This window comes from Pinus tabuliformis, chromosome 1_2, assembly GCF_031772625.1.
Source record: "Pinus tabuliformis cultivar Carrire ecotype Pingquan chromosome 1_2, CPIR1, whole genome shotgun sequence".
NCBI lineage: Eukaryota > Viridiplantae > Streptophyta > Pinopsida > Pinales > Pinaceae > Pinus > Pinus tabuliformis.
Window position 1 is genome coordinate 389775368 of NC_142298.1, and position 24737 is coordinate 389800104.

A 24737-nucleotide genomic window follows, 5' to 3' on the forward strand; every position below is an offset into this window, starting at 1 on the left:
TTTGGGGATGGATTCTTTGAAATGGGCTTGCTTAGGTGATGGATCTTCAAGGAGGTTATGAGCAGTTGCCCGGTATTGGCACTTCCTGATTTCACCCAGCCGTTCACATTGGAGTGTGACGCGTCAGCTAAAGGTGTGGAAGCAATACTGACACAAGGTGGACATCCCATTGCTTTTGAGAGATGGAAGCTCCTTCCGCACGAGAGGTTGTACTCGATTTATGACAAGGAGATGTGGCCATCATGCATGCCTTGTCCAAATTTCAACAGTACTTGGTGGGCAACAGGTTTAGAGTGAAGATTGATCGCAATGGTCTTCGCCATTTTCTGGGGCAGAAGAGCCTCAACAATGGACAGTAGAAGTGGGTCAGCAGGATCCAAGCCTATGATTTTGACATAAGAGTACGTTAAGGGCAAGCACAACGTGGTGGCAAATGCCCTATCTAGGAGGCCCGCGACACTTTCCCTCATGAGCATTTGCCATGATTGGAAAGCACAATTGTTGGTGGAGTACTCCAAGGATCGTCAGGCGTGTGAGATCTTGGAGGGTACCTATGGGGATGAGCGCTACCGTGTGATGGAAAATGTTATTTATTACAAGGGGCACATCTATTTGGTTCCTCGTTCACAGTTGAGGGAGAAAATCCTCCACGCAACCCATGATTCGCCATTGTCAGGACACCAGGGGTTCTTGAAGACTTACAAGATAGTCAGGGAGCGCTTCTCATGGAAGGGCCTCAAGGGGGATATGCTGAGGCATGTACAGGAGTGCGAAGCCTGCTAGAGGAACAAGGGGGAGTTGACTCATCCGGCAAGTTATTGCAGCCACTCCCTATTCCGGAGGGGAAGTGGGAGAGCATCTCGATGGACTTCATCACAGGCCTTCCCATGGCACAGGGTCGTGATTGCATCTATGTGGTGGTGGACAGGTTGACGAAGTATGCCCATTTCTTCACTATTCCCACCAAGTACTCTCCTCCCCTTCACTTTCCTCATCCTCAAATGAAGAAGTTGGCTCAGCAGCACTAGTTGGAGCCAAAGTATTTGGGATTTGAGAAGAGCTTGGCCTATCTTCTTCACTTTGATTTTTGGGAAATGTCTTTCCTTTAGGGATATAACTAGATTTTTGGGCCCTTTCCAAGGCAATGATTTTGTTCATGATAACCCTATCACTTGCATTGGCTTCTTTGGTGAACTTTTCCATCCTTTTGAGGATGGCAAAGAGAGTTTCCTCATGTTGATCTTTGGATTTCTCCTTTTTGACTTCAACTTTATTCCTAGGGTGGTCATTGGCGTCAACCTTCGAGATTCGTATGTTTTCTTCAACTTCCATTGCTGTCTCTTTAACTTCAGCCAAAGTGGAAGATTTCTTATCCCTTAACACATAGGTGAAGTGGCCACCCACCACCTTTATGAATTTATCAAGGATGTTGGCTTCAGATGGCTTCAAATGATCAGGTATATCTTTGACTACCCTATCAAACTTTTGAATGAACTCTCGCACATCCTCCCTTCCCTTGGTTATTTCGTAGAGTTTTTCGCTATTGAAGGTCCCTTGGGCTTTGCATGACCACCTTTGCATGAATAGGTCTTCAAATTCATCAAATCTTTGTATGCATGCAAGGGGGAGGCTTAGGGTCCAAGTCTCTTGTTTGTTCCTCAAGTGATAAGGCAAAAAGCATCATGAGCCTATCTTCATCAAAGATCATTCTAGGGGACATTTGCCAATAAAATTCTTCAATAAAACCATGGGCAGTCCAAGTAGCATCCCCTTTGAATTTGGGTAACCATCGGTTATATTTTTCAGGTAGTGGCTTGGGATCATCACTCAATTTCAAAGGGGCAAAGACACTAACCAAGTGTCTTTCACTCTTGGTCATCTTGGGTTGATCTTGTTTGGAGTCGGTGTTTGAACTAGATGGCATCTTTGGAGATGGATCATTGACCTTCTCAAATTCATGGAAAAGAGCAGTTCAACCAAGTGATGGAGTTCGCTCTCCCTTTTTTGCAACATCCCTAGTTAAAGGAGGAATGTTGTCGCCTTCAAGTAAACTATGGCTTTGGACAATGAGTGGAATCGCCAAAGGAATGCTTTATAGATGTCGTCAATGAACCAATTCCTCAATGATTCACTAGGGATGTAGACCTACTTCTTCCCCGACAACGGCACCAAAATGTTACAGCTCAAACAAGTAGGGGACCTAAAGGGACAAACGCTAGACCAAGGGCAACAAATAGAGATTTAACCCACTATCACCTCAGTTAAGGCCCCCTACTAGTTATGGACTTTCACCAATGGGAGGAGACTCGTTATATATGGAGTGACCAATGAAGGATAAATCAACAAGTGGATATAGAGTGACCCAAATAATCCCTTCCCAGAAGAGGTTGAAGAATAGGGCTTGCTTGCTTTTTAAGCAAGGTACAATGTCTTCTAGGAGAAGGATGGGAGGATTTGAGGGTTGGGTTTAGGGAATATGAGTCGGGAAAGAGTTTCCCAATCCCTAAAATCCTTATTGAAATTGGTATCCCGGATGGTTCTTGAAGAATTGTCTTTTCAAAGGAATGGGACCACACGGGACCAAGTGGACCTAGCCTAGGTTAGGAGGTAAGAGTTTAGCAACCAACGATATTCTTAACCCAGACAAGGAGGGGGAAAGGATCAAAGAAAGGATTTTCACTTAAAGGTGTTGATTTGATCCTATGATGCACTAGCCTTGGGGATATCGGGGCAAAGTTTGATCTCAGAGCTAGGGCTTGGCTTTTCTCACAACTCCACCATCAGAGTGGCTTCAAAAGTGGATGAGGCCTTGACGAAATATCATCACAGGGGATACTAGGAAATTGAACTTTTTGGAGGGATGTTTTGTCAAAAAAATGATGCCCTAGGTGACCAAACCCGACTAAGCATAGGTAAAGGTGAAAAAGAATTGATTTTGGGTGACCACCTCTTGGTAGATCAATGTCTTAGTCTTGGGAGAATGGAGTCTATGATAAATATGAATGAGGACTTCGTTTCTTTGTCAAGGAGGCCTCAAGACTACCTCGCTAGCCTTCTAGGGCTAAGGGAAGCAACCTTGCAGCTTTTATACTTCGACTTGCAAAAGGTGATGGCTTCTCAAGATGAATTCGTTGATAGAATTATCCCTAGGAGATTTCATTCAAATTACATGGCCCATTCATTGAGAGATGCTATATAGAGACAAAATTCCACATTTAAGTAGTAAATGCATGCAACAATTAGCCCTAAAAATAGAAAAAATCTCAATCCAATGTATATGACAAAGTAAAACAAGAATAGCATTAAAAGCATGTACTTACATGTAATAGAACATATCCAACCATCCACAATTTGACAATAGAGAAGCTCCAAGATAAGATAAACCAAATCCAAACATCAAAATTCATCCATAAAGCTCCAATTCATCCTCCAAGAAAAAGTGTGAAATTCTCAAGAGAGAGAAGAGATCCAATCCAAAGTGATGATGAGCAAATGAACTCATCTCACTTGTATTTATACACTAATGAGGAGTTCGAATTAGTCTCCTTGGCCTACATAAGCCCCAAAAATAAAATAATGTGCTAATAATCTAACTTTTGGTGACAAGTCCACCAAACTAGTTAACAAATGAAAGAAAAAACCTCTTATGAGGTCAAATGATGAATAATACATGTCATAGCGCCCTCCAAGAGGCCTAATGAGGTCCATGGGTGCCATAATGAAGAGTAGGACCCTCAAAATTGATGGACAGGGGATTGGCCCCTTGTTCTCCAAACAATAAGCCTGTGGTGCTCCCAATGGTGTGGCAGCACAACAATAACCTCATGGGCCTCCAAATGAGTCGAAGATGCCTGTAGATCATCTACAAGGGCTCTGATGATGATGTAGGGGATGCCACATCATTCTACAAATCTTGGGTCAACTGCCAATTGCATGGTACATCTGTGGGGCCAGTTGGGCAAAGGTGAACCAGGTGCATCTTCCTCTTCCAATAAGAGTATCTCAAGCATATTCGACCATCCTCGGGGATCCATGGAATGTTGTCTACTGTTGTGGAGGCCCATGGCTCTCGACACACACCCTACATGTGCCAATGTATCCCTCTGGAGGATTAAGACCCTGTATAGGGAGACCAAACCCAAGATGGAGACCATTTGCAATCCTGCATAAGATCCAATGCATCCCCTAGCCTTTTAGTACAACAAGTCATTAGAGAAATCGAGTAAATGAGCTTACCAACCATGGACCACAAGTGGAGACTTCATTACGGCCTACCCTTCCATAATGGGCTTCGGGATGTGCCAATGTCTCCTGAACTCCAAATGGGGTTAATCAAGTATCCTATTAAGTGGTTTCTACTTCTAAAGGTGATAATATGTTAAGGCACATCCTTCAAAAGGTTGTGGCATGTGACAGATAGGTGAATGAAGTAAGGGATGAGAAGGGGCAGCCCTAAGCCATATGATAGGGTACAATGTTAGCTAATAAAAGGGAATCCCACACCTGGATTTATAATGTATAGGAGGGAGCAATCGTGGTAAATGAGTCACCCTGGCCTTGACTTTTCTGCCATTCTTTATATGCCTTAGCCTTTTTATGATTTTCTCTGATTAACTGCTCAGGGCTCAAGGGGTAAGAGCATGATGCATAAGATATAGTAGTGAATACCCCCTTTTAAGGTAGGGTGGTTCATCGCCCACCAGGGATTGGTACAATCATGGGTTCCTATATGACGAAGGAGGCTCACTGAACCTGTAGGAACTAGGGTGATGGCCATGATGATGGGATAGAGCTCATGTATTGGCTTTTTCCCACGTGCAAAATGTGTCTATCCCTGCCACCTTTTGCATTTTGTGGTACATGTTCCTATTGAATGTCACTAGATATGCTTTTATCTTTCTTTTTAGCTGCATCAACCACCTGGCCATCATTCCAAGCCTGACCCGGCCAAGGGGAAAGGGTTAGCTAACCCTATGTGGACCCAGTGGAGGAATGTGGACCCAAGTGGCAGAAGTGATGAATGGGGGTAATAAGGAGTGGAAAGGAGGCAATATAAGCAGGTAAGGGAGCGGGACCACGCAACCAAAATTGAAGATTCCCATGAAATACCATCCCTAAAACCAAATGGTCAGTAAAAGAGATCCCACGAGACTAGAATCCAAGGTTAATATTCCCAAGGGGTCTAAGGGATAGGAGCACAAATGATCCGAATAGAAAATGGCATCAACCCATGGTATTCATCCATCCATGTTATTCATCCACCCATGGAATGTACCCATGGTATTGTAAGTGACATCCACCCATGGTATTGTGACATCCACCCATGGTATTCATTCACCCATGGAATTGACCCGTGGTAATGTGACATCAACCCATGGTGTTCATTCACCCATGGAATTGACTCGTGGTATTGTAACTGAAAAAGACTATAAGTAACAAGTCGCATTTTGTAAAAGGATAGATTGTCCACCACAATGTAGTCTTTACAGTAATTATTTGTTTCAATAAAAAAATCTTTGTGGTTTTGTTTATTGGGCGTTCTACTCTTTTTCTTCTGGCAATTTCAAATTTTCAAATCTTGGGGGCCTCGCCCCCAAGATCCATTTCAATCTTTTAGATCTTGAGGGCCTCCCCCCAAGATCTGGATCAACAGACCTAACCCATTCTTTTTGTCGAATCCCCCCCCCCATTAATCCATGCCCAGAAGTGTCCATGATAAGAAAACTACAATACTCAATTACCAAATGACAAGGCATACGTTTACATTCGAGAGGCCCACCTTCAAACATATGATCGTGCCAAATGGGCGAGGGACCACATAGTTGGCTCAAGTGGCAGAGAAATGGCACAATAATCTAGATGGTGACTACAAGGGGTTGTCGGTTGCCCGCTGAGGACCATCTTCGAGAAAAAAATTCTCCTAGCGATATCACCCACAAAATGGTGGGTAACAATGCCCATAGGATAACACAGAGATAATGTGGACCTCTTAGGAAAAATGCAATCATACACATAGTATAGCAAGAACGAGATCCAAACAATGTCAATGATGCGGTGTTGTGCATGGAAGTGTTGTGTACCAACCAATGCCCAAACTATGTATCAATTCTAGCAAGACATATGCGAGAGCCACATGCCATATGCAAGAGCCATATGCGTGAAGCGATGAGCGACCATACCGGGACTCCTCCCATCGGTGAAAATCCATAAAAAGTAGGGGTATTGGCTATGTGACAGTGGGCCACTACTCCATTATTGCTTCTTGGTCTAGTTTATACCTTGAAGGCTTTCCTACTCCAAGGCCTACTAGATTTCGCAACAATAGGACCAACTTGTAAAATTAGGTGGGTCGAACTGTACATTACCCCTCATTCCTATGGAGTTAGGGTGACTATCATCTATCATTGGAAAGGTTTCAAAGTAAGCTTTTTGTTATGAATAAATATATATAAAATAATGTAAAATAATGTAAATCATAATAATCATAAATAATGATTAGTTAAACTAGTAATTAGGTTGACGAAGCATGTCTAAATGAGACATGACTCCCCATGAAGAGACACCTGCTTGGTATATAAACAAGCCTCTCATTCTCATTGTATCAATCATTCTTACTCATACATTTAATATATAATATGTGTATCCTCATGGATATCTTTATATTCCAAGTCTTCTGGAGTAATTAATCTATACAAGGAATGTTGTTTGCTTCATTTGGTATCGGAGCAGTTGGATCCTCTAGCCGCTCCACCGCTACATAGAGCCAATCTCGTTGATCCAGGTTCTTGGCCATTGAAATTCGTCAACTTTGTTGTCGTTGAAGCGTTTCGCTACAAACTTTTGGAGGGTCTCCAATTCACCAATTGGCCTGTGGCCATAAAAAAAAACAATTTTCAAGAAAATAAATAAATAAAAAGAAAAGGAAAAGAGTCCAAAAAAAATATTAAAAAAAACCAAAAGATATTTAAAAAAAAGAGTTAAAAAAAATATAAAAATAAAATAAAATATCAAAGATCAATTAAAAAATAATAATAATAATAAAAAGTTTTTAAAAATACGGAAAAAAAAAGGTTATATATATATATATATAAGGAAGGGATTATATAAAATAAAACAAACAAAAAAATAAAATAGAAAAAAGGGGAGGAAATTTACCTGCCTATGTTGGTCGAACACGAACATAGCGTAGCCAAATTTGCAAGTGCCCGACAGATTTTGTAATGTACAACACCGCAACCAACCCACGAAAACAGTAGCCACCACCACCACCACTGGCAACACCTTGACAAATCATTCGCTGCCACACAGAACGTCCGCAATTTTTCTCTACTGTCCAAGAGCAAGCAATCGCCTTTCCTGCCCAATTCTCCTCTTCGTGTCTCTTGCTCACAGATGCAGATAGAACCACTGAAATCCCTCGTATGCCCTGCTACCACTGCAATTTGTACTTGTTCGTTCCTACCACCGCACTTCTCCACCCGACAAACGCAGTGCCCTCACTATTGTGCTATTTGTAGACACAGTGTTGTTGACTTCTTGTGTCCTCAACCATAATCCATCCGCTGCAATCAAAAACCAAAACAATCAGAACAACGATTAATTAAAGACTAGAGCGGATTAAATACATGACCTGTACCATTCAATGCCCATTTGTTACATTGTGCTTCCGGTATTGTGTTTACTTATCCTAGCTGAAGACTTGTGGAATAGACGATGAACAGGGACACGACTATCCCAAAAGGTCATGTCCTAGCTAGAAAGAGCATCGAAATTAATTTTATAAACCATCACAGCCCATTCAAAAAAATAAATAAATAAAAACGTGGGTGATAATTAAAAAGGAAAGGCATATCATTTAAGTAAAAAGGTGGGTTTATAAATGAAATAAAAGTAATACAATATTATTACTTCTAGGTTATAAGATTACAAGTTTTATATATACATATCTCTAGGAGGAGACATAATAATCCATATAAAGGAAGAAGTTGAATATAAGGGAGATTACAAGGGTATTAAAAGAAAATTAAAAACTATAATTTATAATTTAAGTCATCTAAGAAAAAGAAAAGGCTGACCTGTATGTTAAAAAGAAAAAAACGATTATTGAAGTTATAAAAAGATTATAAGAAAGCAACAAACTATAAAAGGGAAAAAGTATTTAATATTCAAGAAGCAAAATGGAGCCTAATACAAAAACGAAGGCCAAAAGATTCCCAGAAACCTTACCCAGAGACGGTAAAGTGCTATTTAACATTAAAGGAACTCTCGCAGGAAAAGATGTTATTATTTCTATTTCTCCGGCAGAAGATACAAATTATATAACACCTAAAATCGCAAACCAAATAGTGATCCCGAAGTCAAATATAACTGAAAAATTAGACTTCTTTGGCAATAAAAAATATGATTAAGCCAATTTACAGTTAAACATTGAAGATTATACATTTGTATCGCAATTCTCAGTTCACACCCTATAGAACAATTAAGGTGACATTATTTTGGGATCACCCTGGATGGAAACGGTAGGATCTGTCATCTTAAATACGAATAAAAAGTTTCTAACATTTTCTTACAAGCAGAAAATAACACTCCAAAATGTTACACTAAAACCAAATTCAATAATGCCAGAAGATATATCAGATATTTCAAAAGTAATTTCTCAAGAAGGTATAAAAGTATTACAAAATATGCAAAATGAAATTGACAAAATCACTGTTGATAGAAATGAAGAAGTCTTGCGACTTAGGGATCATAGTGAAAAATTACTAACACAAATTAAGAAGCTTAAAAAGGACAAAAAATCAATAACACACAAGTTAGAGCAACTTAATCAAGAAGTATCGCAGCCTCCAGACATAATAGTCTAGGTTGAAGATAAAGGAATTAATACCGAACCAGTCAATAGCAAAACTCAAGAAGAAGATCAATCAGTGGAAGGAAAAACACATTCACATGTTACAATCCAAACTTCCAAACAAAGATTATGTACCTAACTCAAAACCGTAGTACGAAAAGGAAATCAAAAAATTTCCACACACCTAATAAGGGGAAGTCAAACCAAAAAGGTTCCCTATCGACATCTGAATCATGAGAGTAGACAACTCAACCAAGCTACGTATCGGGACCATTTAGAACAGAAACAACAAACTGATGTTCCAGAGAATAGTGATGTAACCTCAATCCAGTCCTATGATGACAAGTCGTTACAAAATTCCAATGATCAGAATATTCCATAGAAGATTAATCTAGGATGGTCTGATCCCTTCTCAGTGCGATAGTTTTGCTTGTCACTTAGAAGATCATATCAGCTTGTATCGACGAAGATGATTGTTCCAAAACAAAAAGACATTCGAAGCCGAAAAAGAGATCAAGCATTTTTCATTAACAAGCTTTGAAGACAAATCTTATTGTGGAGGAAGGCAATGTTATGAATAAATATATAGGAAATAATGTAAAATAATGTAAATGATAATAATCATAAATAATGATCAGTTAAACTAGTAATTAGGTTGAAGAGGCATGTCTAAATGAGACATGACACCCCAAGAGACACCTGTTGTTGATTTGGGGTAGCATCAGATGTTCTCTAGCCAAGAAATTTGGTGGAGAAGTTGGGGCACATGAAATCTCCAATACCCAGAAAGGGTTTGGGTAGATTCTAAACAAATCAGGAGATTTAAAATAATTAATATTTTTAATGGAATCCATAAGTCTAAACTTAGGGAAAATAAAATATTAATGTGTATTAATATGACTTTGTGTTAGAGTGATCCAAACGACATGGATCAAGCCAGATCTAATCTTATCCGTTGATTAGGGACTTAGTCTCGGCCGTTGAGATGTCAACAGGAAAAGTATAAGAGGAGGCTTGAAAGTCACTTGGAAGACACACCAAAGTGATCAATCATTCTATTCTCTAGAGCGGGGTTTGCTAAGAGAGATAGAATCAGTGATCGGAGAGCAGCTGAGGGCATTGAGTACAGAGAGACAGAGAGGCAGAGATAGTGTCGGGAGAGCAACCGAGCAGCCAGAGAAAGTGACTCAGGAGCAGCCAGTGCTCATGCAGGGCCACGCAGAGGCAACTAAGTGCTGCGCAGAGCACCAGAGAGGCTGTTGATTTCAGGTAGCATCGCATGTGCTCTAGCCCCGAAATTTGGTGGAGAGGTTGGGGCACATGAGATCTCCAATACCCAAAAAGGGTTTGGACGGATTCTAAATAGATCAGGAGATATTAAAATAATTAATATTTTTAATGGAGTCCCTAAGTGTAAACTTAGGGAAAATAAAATATTAATGTGTATTAATATGAATCTATGTTAGAGTGGTCCAAAACACATGGATCAAGCCAGATCTAATCTTAGCTGTTGAATAGGGACTTAATCTCGGCCATTGAAATGTCAATAGGAAAAGTATAAGAGGAGGCTTAAGAGTCACTTGGAGACTACACCAGATGATCAGTCATTCTATTCTCTAGAGCGGGGTATGCTAAGAGAGATAGAATCAGTGATCGGGAGAGCAGCTGAGGGGCATTGAGTACAGAAGAACAGAGAAGGCAGAGATTGTGTCGGGAGAGCAGCACAGCAGCCAAGGATGGTAACGCAGAGCCAGCAAGGGCTCACGTAGGGCTACACAGAGGCAGCCAAGTGTTGCGTAGAGCACCAGAGGGGCCAGTGTAGCTGACGTAGAGGCTCCCAGAGCTGACATAGGGCCTTCTGGGGCTAATGAAGGGTCGGCGTGAGACAGAGAGGGGTTGACGTAGTCCAGATTGGGCAGACACTGGGATTGCAGGAGCAGTAATGTGCTGAGGAGTTGCCGAAAGGATTTTCCAGGGTTTCAACCAGGAGATTTCTCTCAAACTGTGAGGTATAGCTGCTAAGGAAATTCTCTGTTGGGTAGGCCAGTTACGACACCCAGATTGTACTCTAATATTGCTTAATAAGAAAACCCTCAGATAGTTGCACCGGTTTTCCTGCATTGGGTTTTTCCGGGGACATTGGTCCAAAAATAATGGTGTCATGTGGTGTGTTTGTTCTTGTTTCTTTTAATCGTTGTTTTGTAATATGTTGAGCATGCACTGGTGTTTATTTTCAGTATTTACTTTGTAAATAACTTGTTAAAGAAAAATAACTAGGTAGGAATAAATCAAAAAAAGTGCATGAAGGGTTTCTAAATTAAGTAAATTTAGAAACTTCAACATCGTATCAGAGCGAGATTGCAAATCACAAGAGGACTAGAAGACATCAACCGATCGAAGCAATAGCAACAGAAAATAGCTATCCCGAGGTGACAGAAGCTGTTTTTAGCAGCGCAGAAGCCAAGGAAGTGTGATGCAGAACCAGCTAGAGCCACGCAGAAGAAGTTGGGAACTGTGGAGAGCCTCAGAGAAGCTAGCGTCGCTGACGCAGAGGGCCAGAGGGCTGAAGCAAGACATCCCAGGGCTTAAGCAGATCCAGCGTGAGGCAGAGAGGGGCTGACGCAGTTCACAGAGAGGCAGTTGTTGGGGTCTAAAAGGCTGCAGGAATATTGCAGAGTAGAGCTGGTGAGGTATTGCAGTTAGAACAGTACCTGACAGAGCAAGGCCAGAGGAGTTGTTACCAAGGGTTTCTAGCCGAGGAACCCGGATCAGCAGTGCAGTTGCACAAGACGATCAGAGTAGGGGGCATCTCGACAAGCGGCAAAAGGATTTCCAGGAGGGAAATCAAGACTCAGAGGGAGTCGAGAAGAGAACTTCTAGACGGGAAGTAGAGACTCAGAGGAGTCGAACAAAGAACTTCCAGGAGGGAAGTAGAGGAGCATCATGGCACTACATGGGGTAAGAGACCAGGATAGACTGGACGGAGCATCGAACTTCGCAATCTAGAAGGCCAGAATCTTATCAGTGCTTGACAGGAATCGTGTCAAGAACTTTGCCTTGAAGGTTATAGCTATCCCAGTCGACCCCAATGATAACGACAAGTACGAGGAGGCAATGGCGAAGGCCAAGTGCATTATCCTTGACGGGGTCAAGGATCATGTGGTACCACATATAGCCAAGAAGGAAACAACAGTTGAGATGTGGGAGGCTCTTAAGAACCTGTACCAGCATACTTCTGTGTAGAGAAGAATGTTGCTCGAGAAACAGATGAGGTCGTATCAGATGAAGAAGGGTCAAACGATTGACGCCTTCCTTGAAGGACTGAATGATATCCGAGACCAGTTGACTGCTATAGGAGCAACACCGGATCAGGAGCTTATGGTGAGGACAGCCCTGAATGTTGTCTCAGAAGAGTGATAAGTGTTTGTCCAAAGCATCCTGGGCAGAGGGACTCTCCTACCTTGGGACGAGATGTGGGCAGCTCTTTGCCAGGAAGAGATCAAACGGCAGTCGAAGACAGGTAGCAGTAGTAAAGGGATCAAGGCCAAGCAAAAGGAGGAAGATGCGGCCCTAGCATCTAAGGGAAAGCAGGAGAAGCGGAAGAACAAAGATCTCTCCAAGATAAAGTGCTTCCACTGTGGGGAGATGGGTCATTATGCGACCCAGTGCCCAAGGAAGAAGAGTAAGGGAGAGCCTTTGGAGACTAAGGCAGTGCCAGCACGGGCAAAGAAGGAAGTTTTGACAGACGATGACTGTGCCATGAGTGCACACGCACCACTTGAGCGAATGTGGGGAGACATCGAACTGTAGTCAGATGCACTACAGGCGATGAGGGTCAAGATCCTTGAGGTACCCAACCTCTTGAATTAGACCTTGCTACGGGAGCCCCGACGAGGAGTAGCAGGACTGGCTGAGTGGGTAAAGACAGATGCAAATGGAGCGGCAGAGAGAGCTACAGCGCAGGAGTCCCAAGACAGCGCAGAGCTAGCAGGCTGCAGCAGTGCGAGAGGCACAGGAGTGTTGCACCCATGCAAGAAGGCACAGCGAGGTGTGCAATGGTGCGAGACGCAAGGAGTTGTTGCAGCAGCGCAGAGGTTAGAGAGAGGGAGCACTTGTCAGCGGCAGAGGGAGCTTCAATATCAATGGGTGTTTCTAGCCCAACAGGTAGGTCAATTAGGAGATCAGTTACTTACTTCTCAATAACTAAGTTGCAAGGCAACAGTGGGCAGTACGATGCAACATGATGAGAGGAGGTGCAGTGCAGATGCACTACAGGGAGAAAGGACCAGTAGCAGCATGAATGCAGAGGGAGTTGTCGTACAAATGTAGTAGTGGCAGTCGCAGAACCATGGGCAGCAGTATAGGATATAGCAGTGCAGAGGATGTTGGGTAGGAAGGCCTAGCATCAACACAGGTACTGATGCCGGATGATTAGAGTAATACTCAGTGAGGAGTATTGCTAGAGCACAGTCCTCACTCAGAGGGAGTGTTGATTTTGGATAGCATAGGATGTGCTCTAGCCACGAAATTTAGTGGAAAGGTTGGGGCACATGAGATCTCCAATACCCAAAAAAGGTTTGGGCAGATTCTAAACAGATCAGGACATATTAAAATAATTAATATTTTTAATGGAATCCCTAAGTCTAAACTTAGGGAAAATAAAATATTAATGTGCATTTATATGAATCTGTGTTAGAGTGGTCCAGAAAACATGGATCAAGCCAAATCTAATCTTAGCCATTGATTAGGGACTTAATCTTGGCCGTTGAAATGTCAACAGGAAAAGTATAAGCGGAGGCTTGAGGGTCACTTGGACACTACACCAGATGATCAGTAATTCTATTCTCTAGAGCGGGGTTTGCTAAGAGAGATAGAATCAGTGATCAGGACAGTAGCTAAGGGGCATTGAGTACAGAATACAGAGAAGGCAGAGATTGTGCTAGGAGAGTAACGCAGTAGCCAAGGAGGGTGATGCAGAGAAAACAAGAGCTCACACAGGGCCACGCAGAGGCAGCCAAGTGCTACGTAGAGCACCAGAGGGGCCAGCGTAGCTGACGCAGAGGCTCCCAGAGCTGACACAGGGCCTCCTAGGGCTGACGCAGGGCTAGCGTGAGACAGAGAGGGGCTGACGCAGTCCAGATTGGGCAGACGCTGGGATTGCAAGAGCAGTTTTGTGCTGAGGAGCTGCCGAAAGGATTTTCTGGGGTTTCAGCCAAGAGATTTCTCTCAAACTATGAGGTATAGCTACTAAGGAAATTCTCTGTTGGGTAGGCTAGTTACGGAACCCATATTGTACTCTCATATTACTTAATAAGAAAACCCTCAGATAGCTGCACCGGTTTTCCCGCATTGGGTTTTTCCAGGGACATTGGTCCAAAAATAATGGTGTCATGTGGTGTGTTTGTTCTTGTTTCTTTTAGTTGTTGATCTGTAATCTGTTGAGCATGCACTGGTGTTTATTTTCAGTATTTACTTTGTAAATAACTTGTTAAAGAAAAATAACAAGTAGGTAGGAATAAATCAGAAAAAGTGCATGAAGGGTTTCTAAATAAAGTAAACTTAGAAACTTCAACAGAGGCCAGCGTAGCTGACGCAGAGGCTCAGAGAGCTGACGCAGGGCCTGCTAGGGCTGACACAGGCCAAGATAGGCTGACGCAGGGCCAACGCTGGGCTAGGAGAGGATGACACAGGGCCCGCGCTAGGCTAGGAGAGGCTGACGCAGTCCAAATTGGGCAGACGATGGGGTTTATCGGGCAGATTGGTGTTGAGTAGTTGCTAGAAGGATCATCCGAGTTTTCAGCAAGTAGATTTGTTAGAAATTGAGAGTTATTACTGCCAAGGAAATTCTTTCTTGGCTAGGCTAGGTTCGGCACCCAAATTGTACTCTGATATTACTTAATAAGAAAACCCTCAGATAGTTGCACCGGTTTTCCCACATTGGGTTTTTCTGGGGACATTAGTCCAAAAATAATGGTGTCATATGGTGTGTTTGTTCTTGTTTCTTTTAGTTGTTGATCTGTAATATGTTGAGCGTGCACTAGTGTTTATTTTCAGTACTTACATTGTAAAAAACTTGTTAAGGAAAATAACAAGTAGGAATAAATCAGATAAAGCAAATGAAAGGTTTCTAACTAAATAAGCTTAGAAACTTCAACATGGTATCGGAGCGTGATTGCAGATCACATGAGGACTAAAAGACATCAGCCGAGTGGACCAATAGCAGCAGAAAACAGTTGTCCCGAGGTGACAAAAGTTGTTTCTAGCAAAGCAAAAGCCAAGGAGTGTGACACAGAGCCCGCCAGGGCCACGCAGAGGAAGTCAGGCACTGCACACAGCCTCAAGGAGGCTAGCGTCGCTGACACAGAGGGTTAGAGGGCTGACGCAGACCCATCTGGGGTGACACAAGGCCAGCGTGAGGCAAAGAGGGGCTGACGCAGTTCAGAGAGAGGTAGTTGCTGGGGTCTAGAAGGTTGCAGGAATATTGCAGAGTGGAGCAAGTGAGGTACCGTAGTTAGAACAGTACCTAACAGAGCAGGGCCAAAGGAGTTGTTACCAAGGGTTTCTAGCCGAGGAACCCAGATCACCAATGCAGCTACACAAGTTGATAAGAGTAGGGGACATCTCGACAAGTGGCAAAAGGATTTCCAGGAGGGAAATCAGGACTCAGAGGGAGTCCAGAAGAGAACTTCCAGACAGGAAGTAAAGACTCAAAGGAGTTGAACAAAGAACTTCCAGGAGGGAAGTAGAGGAGCATGATGGCACTACACGGGGTAAGAGACCAAAATAGATTGGACGAAGCATTGAACTTTGCTGTCTGGAAGGCCAAAATCTTATCTGTACTTGACAGGAATCGTGTCAAGAACTTCGCCTTGAAGGTAATCGTTGTCCCAGTCGACCCAAGTGATAATGATAGGTACGAGGAGGCGACGACAAGGGCCAAGAGCATTATCCTTAACAGGGTCAAGGATCATATAGTACCACACATAGCCTTTAAGGAAATGGCATTCGAGATGTGGGAGGCTCTCAAGAAGTTGTACCAACGTACTTCTGTGCAAAGAAGAATGTTGCTCGAGAATCAGATGAGGTCGTATCAGATGAAGAACGGACAATCGATTGACACCTTCCTCAGAGGACTGAATGAGATCCGAGATCAGTTGACTACTATAGGGGCGACACCGGATCAGGAGCTAATGGTGAGGACAACCCTGAATGATGTCTCAGAAGACTGGGAGGTATTTGTCTAGAGTATACTGGGCAGAGGGACACTTCCACCTTGGGACGAGATGTCGACAGCTCTTCGCCAGGAAGAGATCAGACAGCAGTCAAAGACAGGTAGCAATAGCAAGGGGATCAAAGTCAAGCAGCAGGAGGAAGACGTGACCTTAGCATCTGAGGGAAAGCAAGAAAACCGGAAGAAGGATCTCTCCAAGATCAAGTGCTTCCACTGTGGGGTGTTGGGTCATTATGCGAGCCAGTGTCCAAGGAAGAAGAGTAAGGGAGAGTCTTCCAAGACTAAGGCAATGCCAGCACGAGCAAAAAAGGAAGTTTTGACAGACGATGACTGTGCCATGAGTGCACACACGCCACTTGAGCGGAAGTGGGGAGACATCGAGCTGTAGTCAGATAGACTATAGGCGATGAGGGACAGGATCCCCGACGTACCCAACCTCTTGGATTAGACCTTGCTACGGGAGCCCCATCGATGAATAGCAGGACCTGCTGAGTGGGTAGAGACAAATGCAGATGGAGCGGCAGAGAGAGCTACAGTGCAGGAATCATGAGAGCGCAGGGCTAGCAGGTTGCAGCAGTGCGAGAGGCACAGGAGTGCTTCACCAGTGCAGGATGGCACGGAGAGGTGTGCAACAATGCGAGATGCAGGGAGTTGTTGCAGCAGCGCAGAGGTCAGAGAGGGAGCACTTGTTAGCGGCAGAGGGAGCTTCAAAATCAGTGGGTGTCTCTAGCCCAATAGGGAGGTCAGTTGGGAGATCAGTTACTTACTTCTCAGTAACTGAGTTACAATGCAGCAGTGGGCAGCATGATGAGAGGAGGTGCAGTGTGGATGGAGTGCTAGGAGAAAGGACCAACAACAGCACGGATGCAGAGGGAGTTGTCGTACAGATGCAGCAGTGGCAGTGGCAGAACCATGGGTAGCAGTACAGCATACCGCAGTGCAGAGGATGTTGGGCAGGAAGGCCTAGCATCAGCACAAGTACTGATGTCATATGATCAGAGTAATACTCAGAGAGGAGTATTGCTAGAGCACAGTCCTCGCTAAGAGGGAGTGTTGATTTGGGGTAGCATCGGGTGTGCTCTAACCATGAAATTTAGTGGAGAAGTTGGGGCACATGAGATCTCCAATACCCAGAAAGGGTTTGGGTAGATTCTAAACAGATCAGGAGATATTAAAATAATTAATATTTTTAATGGAGTCCCTAAGTCTAAACTTAGGGAAAATAAAATATTAATGTGTATTAATATGAATCTGTGTTAGAGTGGTCCAAAAGACATGGATCAAGCCATATCTAATCTTAGTCATTGATTAGCGACTTAATCTCAGTCGTTGACATGTCAACAGGAAAAGTATAAGAGGAGGCTTGAGGGTCACTTGGAAGACACACCAGAGTGATTAGTCATTCTATTCTCTAGAGCGGGGTTTGCTAAGAGAGATGGAATCAGTAATCGAAGAGTAGCTGAGGGGCATTGAATACAGAGAGACAGAGAGGCAGAGATAGTGTCGGGAGAGCAGCAGAGCAGCCAGAGAGAGAGACGTAGAAGCAACCAGTGCTCATGCAAGGCCACGCAGAGGCAGCTAAGTGTTGCGCAGAGCACGAGAGAGGCCAGCGTAGCTGACATAGAGGCTCAGAGAGCTGACGCAAGGCCTCCTGGGGCTGACGCATGGCCAGTGCTGGGCTAGGAGACGCTAACACAGTCAAGATTGGGTAGACGCTGGGGTTTCTGGGGGAGATTGGTGTTGAGTAGCTGCCGAAAGGATTATCCAGGGTTTCAGCCAGTAGATTTGTCAGAAACTAGGAGGTATTACTGATAAGAAAATTCTCTGTCGGGTAGGCTAGTTTCGGCACCCAGATTGTATTCTGATATTGCTTGATAAGAAAACCCTCAGAGAGCTGCACCGGTTTTCCCACATTGGGTTTTTCCGGGGACATTAATCCAAAAATAATGGTGTCATATGGTGTGTTTGTTCTTGTTTCTTTTAGTTGCTGATCTATAATATGTTGAGCATGCACTAGTGTTTATTTTCAGTATTTACATTGTAAATAACTTGTTAAGGAAAAATAACAAGTAGTAATAAATCAGATAAAGTGCATGAAGGGTTTCTAACTATGTAAACTTAGAAACTTCAACCCCTGCTTGGTATACAAACAAGCCTCTCATTCTCATTGTATCAATCATTCTTATTCATACATTTAATATATAATATTCGTATCCTCATGGATACCTTTATATTCCAAGTCTTCTAGAGTAATTCATCTGTAGAAGGAATTTTGTTTGCTTCACTTTTCAACCATTTGGCATATGCTCTAATTTGAGCTAGGCCTTTAAAAGGCCTTCAAAGATAGGGTATCCAAACAATATTTCCAACAATATTCATCTTCCAATGTTTATCATGGACATATGTAGCCTCCCACTATCTTTGGCATCAATGTCAACAATACTTCCAATAGGTAGATCTCCAATAGTCCAATAAAAAATTTAGGGCAAAAATTGATAGGCATGCAAAACCTATTAAAAAATCGTATAAAAGAAAGGGAAAAAGAAGTGGACATACCTACAAATACACCACTAGCTGTGAGAATTTGGGAAACCCTCCCCCACTCCATAATAAACTTATGATGGAAAATAAAACACTCTCTCTCCCTACCAAGATGATATAAAACCAATGGGTAAATGAATCCCCATGGAAAATCTTAAAAGAAAAAAGTGGAAACTGATGCCAATGCCTAGAAACACATCCACAGTTGAGGAAAATCAATTTCCACTCCAAAAAACATGGCGATTGCAAAGGAAAATGGTGTCCTACTCCCCCCTGGCTCAAGCAAGACCAGTCTCCTCCTCATTGGCTCTCCAAACCCTTCTTTTTGTTTACAAGATGCGAACAAAAAAAAATCCCAAAAAAGACCACTTAAAGCACACCTATCCACAGCTTGGAATTTTTTTGATCGTTTCACAATATTATTGTGATTTCTATAATATTATCACAGTTTTTCAGAAGGTAAAAAGTCGCTGATTTTTACTGGCGATAAAAGCGGCGAATAGTAAAAAAACACAACTGCACAATTTTTTCGTGATTTTATCACCATGTTCATGTCACTAGTAATATACGATGCACTTTTCAAAAACATAAAGAATTAGGGTAATATATGATTGTGCCTTTTCCACTAATAGCTCTTGATGAAAAATATGCTATCATTTAACATAGGAAACAGGAAAAATTTAAACAGGGTTGAGCAAAACCTGCAGCCACTGATAATCCTTCCTCCATAAAATAACTCATTTGGTACAGTTATTAACCTGCACAGGATGAAAGTATCAATCTGATAGTGCAGATTTAACAGTACGATATAAACGTTGTTTGACTAATTAAAATGAAACCTTCACAAGCTACAAGATTACTACAGCACCTAATAAACAGCATGAGAGCAAATAACTACATATACAATAGTTTTGTAACCAAATTAACTACCCAACTAGTTCTGTAGATGAATGATATCAACTTTCTTCCATCATACTTCACTGCAACCTCAAATATTCATAGAAACACCAGAAACCATATTCAGTTTAATCTCAATTCAGTTTGTAAAGTTCAAGTGACTGCTAATTTGCGTACCTCGGATGGCATCTATATTGTGTTCGTAGCATTATTTGCTGATATCCCACCTCCACCAATCGAACAAATAGTGCCCTGATTAATAAAAAGACATGAATGTATAGATCAGTTATAGATATCTATCAATATGAGAAACACCAATTCAAATATGTACCATAAAACAGTAAATAAACAAGAAAATTTTTCTCATCTCCAAAGCTGACAAATTGGACTGATATCCCACCTTCTCAGATCATGGAAGGAAGAAGATACATTAGTTTCATTTTCACCTTCTTCAAATGAAAATTTCTTCTTGTATTTGCTGTGATCACCTGCAGTTTCAGCATCTATACCTTCACAGAGATCTGATCCCCCAAGTAAAGCTGGTGGTAACTGCGAAGGATCTCCAACAGCAATAAGCCTAAAGCAGAAAATGCCATAAATTTAGGAATTTCTTTTGAGGAGAGAAATCTCTTACCTTCTAGGATTAAGACTCACATACATAACACTCATGATAACTTACTTCGTACAGCCAAACTGAGAAAGAGGAAGCAAGCTTAGCGGTTCTGGTATTTGTGAGCACTCATCAAGAATGCATATCTACAATAGAACAAAGATTATACTTAGTAGACCCACTCCATGGAAAATGAGATTTGGTCATCTCAAGGTTTACTGATATGAACCTGGAACTTGTTTCCCTTCAAGATTGGATTGATTGCCGAATAACAGGTGACACCAACCACTTGTATATCTTTTAGTTTCTCCTTCAGTTTGGCAATCTTCCCTTCCTTCAAAGATTTTAGCTCCTCTTCAATTTCCTAAACAATAAATGAGTGAGATAACTAATTGTGCTACAATTTGCTGCCTTGACCTGGAGAAAAGCAGTTTACTACCGAATATTACCAATCTCTCGCGGACAGATGCTTCCTTCATTCGCTCCTGCATTTCTTTCAGGGTTGCATCTTCAACACCATTTACATCTGAAGCAGTGCAGAGAGAGTAACTACAAACAAGAAAGACAACCAAGGATAAATAATGAAATCGATCATTAGTAGATCCACAAGCAAATCTTTTAAATAAACCAATCAACTCAACCATTGTTCACTAAAACTGTCTTAGCATAATTATCTTACGGCAAAATATTTCTTGCAATTCTCTTGATGCTGCCCACTCTGATAAAGTCGTTAAAACCAAGATCCAACAAACCTGACAGAACCCTGCATAATACACAAAATCACCTTGCCTGTACAAGTCTCAATCAAAAGAGTTAAAGCAGCCAGTCCAGAACAGTGAACCAAGTTACTAAATGCTCATTTTTAATTGAATAGATATTAATAATTAGAGCCATTTCAGTTGTGTGGTACAATGTTGTGCAGCGATACTTTAAGCGCATAATCCCATATATAATACTTTAAAATCATATAATTATAGGAAGTACTTGTCATGGATAGATTATGAAAGTGAATAATAATGCCTAGCTGACCCCCTTAGTGAATTTTGAAATCCACAGACTGTCATTCCAGTGCTTCCTTAAGGAATGTGTTGATTTGGGGTAACATCGGATGCGCTCTAGCCATAAAAATTGGTGGAGAGGCTAAAGCACATGAGATCTCCAAGACCCATAAACGGTGACAGATTGTATTCAGTTTGGGAGATATTAAAATAATTAATATTTTTAATGGATTTCCTAAGTCTAAACTTAGGAAAATTAAAATATTAATGAGTATTAATATAAAATTGGGTTAGAAGGTGCCAAAAGTCATGGATCAAGCCAAATCTAATCTTAGTCATTGATTAGAGATTTAATCTTGGCTGTTGAAGGACCAACGTGAAAAGTATAAGAAGAGGCTTGAGGGTCAGTTGGAAGACACACCAGAGTGATTAGTCATTCATTTTGCTAGAGTGGGGTTGCTAAGCAAAGTTGAATCAGTGATCAGCAGCGAGGGGCAATGAGTAGTGGACAAAGAGGCAGAGAGAGTGTCGAGAGACCAGCACACAAGCAGAGAGCAAGAACAGTAGCCAGAGCAAGCCACGCAGAGCCCAGCAGAGACAGCGCAGAGCCCAGAGGGACTGCGTCATCCCACGCAGAAGGCAGAGGGAGTGACGCAGAGGCTCCCAAAGGCTGCGCAGTGCCTTAGAGGGCCAACGCAAAGGGTCCTGGGGCTGACGCAGAGGCCACAAGGGCTAGCGTTGAGCTTCAGAGTCGCCGGAGAGGGTTTCATGGGACAGGTTTTCTGAATACCTGTTTCCGAATATAGAGGTATTGTTTCCATGTATTTTTCTCTGTCAGGTGAGCCGGTTAGGCACCCAGTTGTACTGAAGGAAATACTGCATAATAATATACCCTCAGAATAGTTGCACCGATTTTCCCACATTGGGTTTTTCCAGGGACATTTGTCCAAAAATAACGGTGTCACTTGTGTGTTTGTTTTCTTTTAGCTGATGATCTATACATGTCGTGACTGTATTGTGTTTATTTTGGTGTTTAAATGTTTTAAATAACTTGTTCAGAATATACAAGTAGAAGAAATAAACAGCAGAATACAGACTAATTTTCTAATGAATAAACTTAGAAAATTCAACAAAATATACAAATAAGAATTTTTAGAACCAAAAAGAAAGCAGAGTGGAAAAAGGCAAAGAAGGCACATCAGTAGAGGGCAATCAGACTGCCCAACATTGAGCACCTAAAAATGGTAAAACCACATCCATTACAATTATACCCCAGTTACACATTCCTTTCAGCACGATGGAACGAAAATTTGTTAAGATATACTAAGACCAATTCATATATTTAAGGTACCAATTAACATATAAAAGCAATAATCAAACTATATGACACTACCTTTGACACACTAAAATTAGGAGCAGGTGTGATGATTACCCTCACCAATGCATCGCTAAATTTACAAACAAAAGATTATAAAATAACATAAACAAATAAAGAAAGAAATTATATTAATGTCCACAAAAGACCAAATTACATCAGACTGACTCAAAAGTAGATCGAACAACAATGGTAATGTGGGAGTGCCTGGGGCATATAGGAAGAAGAAAGACATAAAGCAGGAAACTAGACTACTAAAAGGACAAATAACAAGATAACATGACAGAGGGGTCAACACAAATAAAACAAACATAGACAATGGAGTAGAGATATATCTTGTGTAAGACAACGGGAAGAACAAGCACTCATCTAGAAAAGAAGGTTGGTTTGATCACAGGCGGGCAAAAAAAAACCTGGAATGATGGTAATCTTCACATATGGTTATTTATGGCTAAGTGCCCTCTCTCGTGTTTTTTATATCATTGACTAGGTCAGCCTAATCACCCTCTTAGTGTGTGTTTCCTTCTTTTGTGGGCCATGTTACCCACCCTAATCAACAGCTAAGATTAAAATAGACTTGATCTTCGTCTCTTAGAAGCTTCTCATCCTTATCTTTATTAATACCCATTAATATTTTTATTTTCCTAAGTTTAAACTTAGGAACTCATTAAAAATATTAAATATTTTAATAACTCTTCATCCGAATGGAATTTTCCAAAATGATTTCTGGGTCTTGGAGATCTCATGTGCTTTAGCCTCTCCGTCAATTTTCATGGCTATATCCAATGCTACCCCAAATCAACACTCCCTCTTAGCGAGGAATGCGCTCTAGTAATACTCCACAACTCAGCATCACCTTGATCATTCGGCACCGGTACCTTTGCTGATGTTTGGCCTTCCTGCTCAACATCCTCTACACTGCTACCCATGGCTCTACCACTGCCACTGCTACATCTGTAATGCAACTCCCTCTGCATCCATGCTGTTGTTGGTCCTTCCTCCCAATACTACATCTGCACTACAACTCCCTCTGCATCCATGTTGATGCTGGTCTTTCCTCCCAACACTGCATATGCACTGCAACATCATACCCATTTCTGCTACTGAAATGGATTCTTTATCATCTCCATCTTCTCCCTGAAATAAGCAAACTTCGTTCTTCCAAGGGCCTTGGTAAGGATGTTTGCCACATGTTCTCCTGTAGCACTGTAGCTCAACTGTACAACTCCTCGTTGGACACAATCTATATCAAAGTGACACCGAATATCAATGTGCTTTGACCGATCATGAAATATTGGATTCTCAGGGAGCTTGATACAACTATGATTATCACACATGATCCTGGTCGCTTCCATCCTTCTTCTGAATAGGTTCACAAGTGTTGATTTAGGGTAGCATCGAATGTGCTCTAGCCATGAAAATTGGTGGAGAGGCTAAAACCAATGTTTTATGACTCCGACTCGGCCGAGGATTGACTCCGACTCCGACTCCGAAACGGTAATGACTCGGCCGGCTCGATTTCAATGACTCGGTCGTTGTAAAAAATACATTAAATATTTATTTTTTATTAAAAACATAATTTTAAATATTTTAAACATAATTTTAAAGATTTTCATTCATGTTTCCAAACACACAGCATTATAATATAGATGGAAGACAACTTTGTATCCATCTGGCCCACATTTGCCAAAAGAAACCTAGCTCCAGGCACCGAGGGTATCAAACCCTATTACAAGCTTTAAAGGGGACATTTACCCTTGACGCTGGGGGTTTAATAGATTTATTATTGTTAATCATATATACTGATATTTTATTTACAGGCCTAGAGATGAATTTTTGAGGGATTGGTGTGAGTTTACATTGAGAATTTGTCATTTGTGACTATCCCTGTTGATTTACAGGCCTGATTATCTTTCCTTACCTTGGCCACTGGCTTATTGGGCATTATCACAGGTCTAAAAGGCTTATTTCTCTTTTCTGCAGCCTTGTTCAGCCTTGTCTCCCTCAGCCACCAGCATCTACAGGGTCTCTTCCTTAATGTATACAGTACAGGGCCAATAAATTTGTAATTGCAGGCTCAGCGTTGCATTCTGAAGGGGTCACATTGCCAAATTGGAGTCCAACATTCATATCCAGGCTGATTCAATGTTCACTGTACCATATCTTAGGCCTGGTGTTTTCCTTTTGTCTCTGAAGCTCATTGTTAGTTGACTTATGCGATAGTAGATAGCATT

The 24737-nt window shown here is 41.8% G+C and overlaps 1 protein-coding gene across 7 annotated transcripts in view; it reads right to left on the reverse strand.

Moving 5' to 3' along the window:
* Positions 1-24737, reverse strand: part of LOC149206006 (uncharacterized) — a 415715-nt gene that overhangs the window by 119569 nt on the left and 271409 nt on the right. For 6 of the 7 annotated variants that reach the window (XM_089395250.1, XM_089395253.1, XM_089395251.1 and 3 more), the window contains 7 exons: positions 20810-20893; positions 20580-20679; positions 20360-20494; positions 20200-20276; positions 19921-20097; positions 19698-19772; positions 19325-19381 (listed from right to left, as the gene is read on the reverse strand). In XM_089395250.1, coding sequence (XP_089251376.1) covers positions 19325-19381; positions 19698-19772; positions 19921-20097; positions 20200-20276; positions 20360-20494; positions 20580-20679; positions 20810-20893 — 705 coding nt within the window. The remainder of the gene's footprint in view (positions 1-19324; positions 19382-19697; positions 19773-19920; positions 20098-20199; positions 20277-20359; positions 20495-20579; positions 20680-20809; positions 20894-24737) is intronic. The other variant, XM_089395252.1, reaches the window with a different exon arrangement.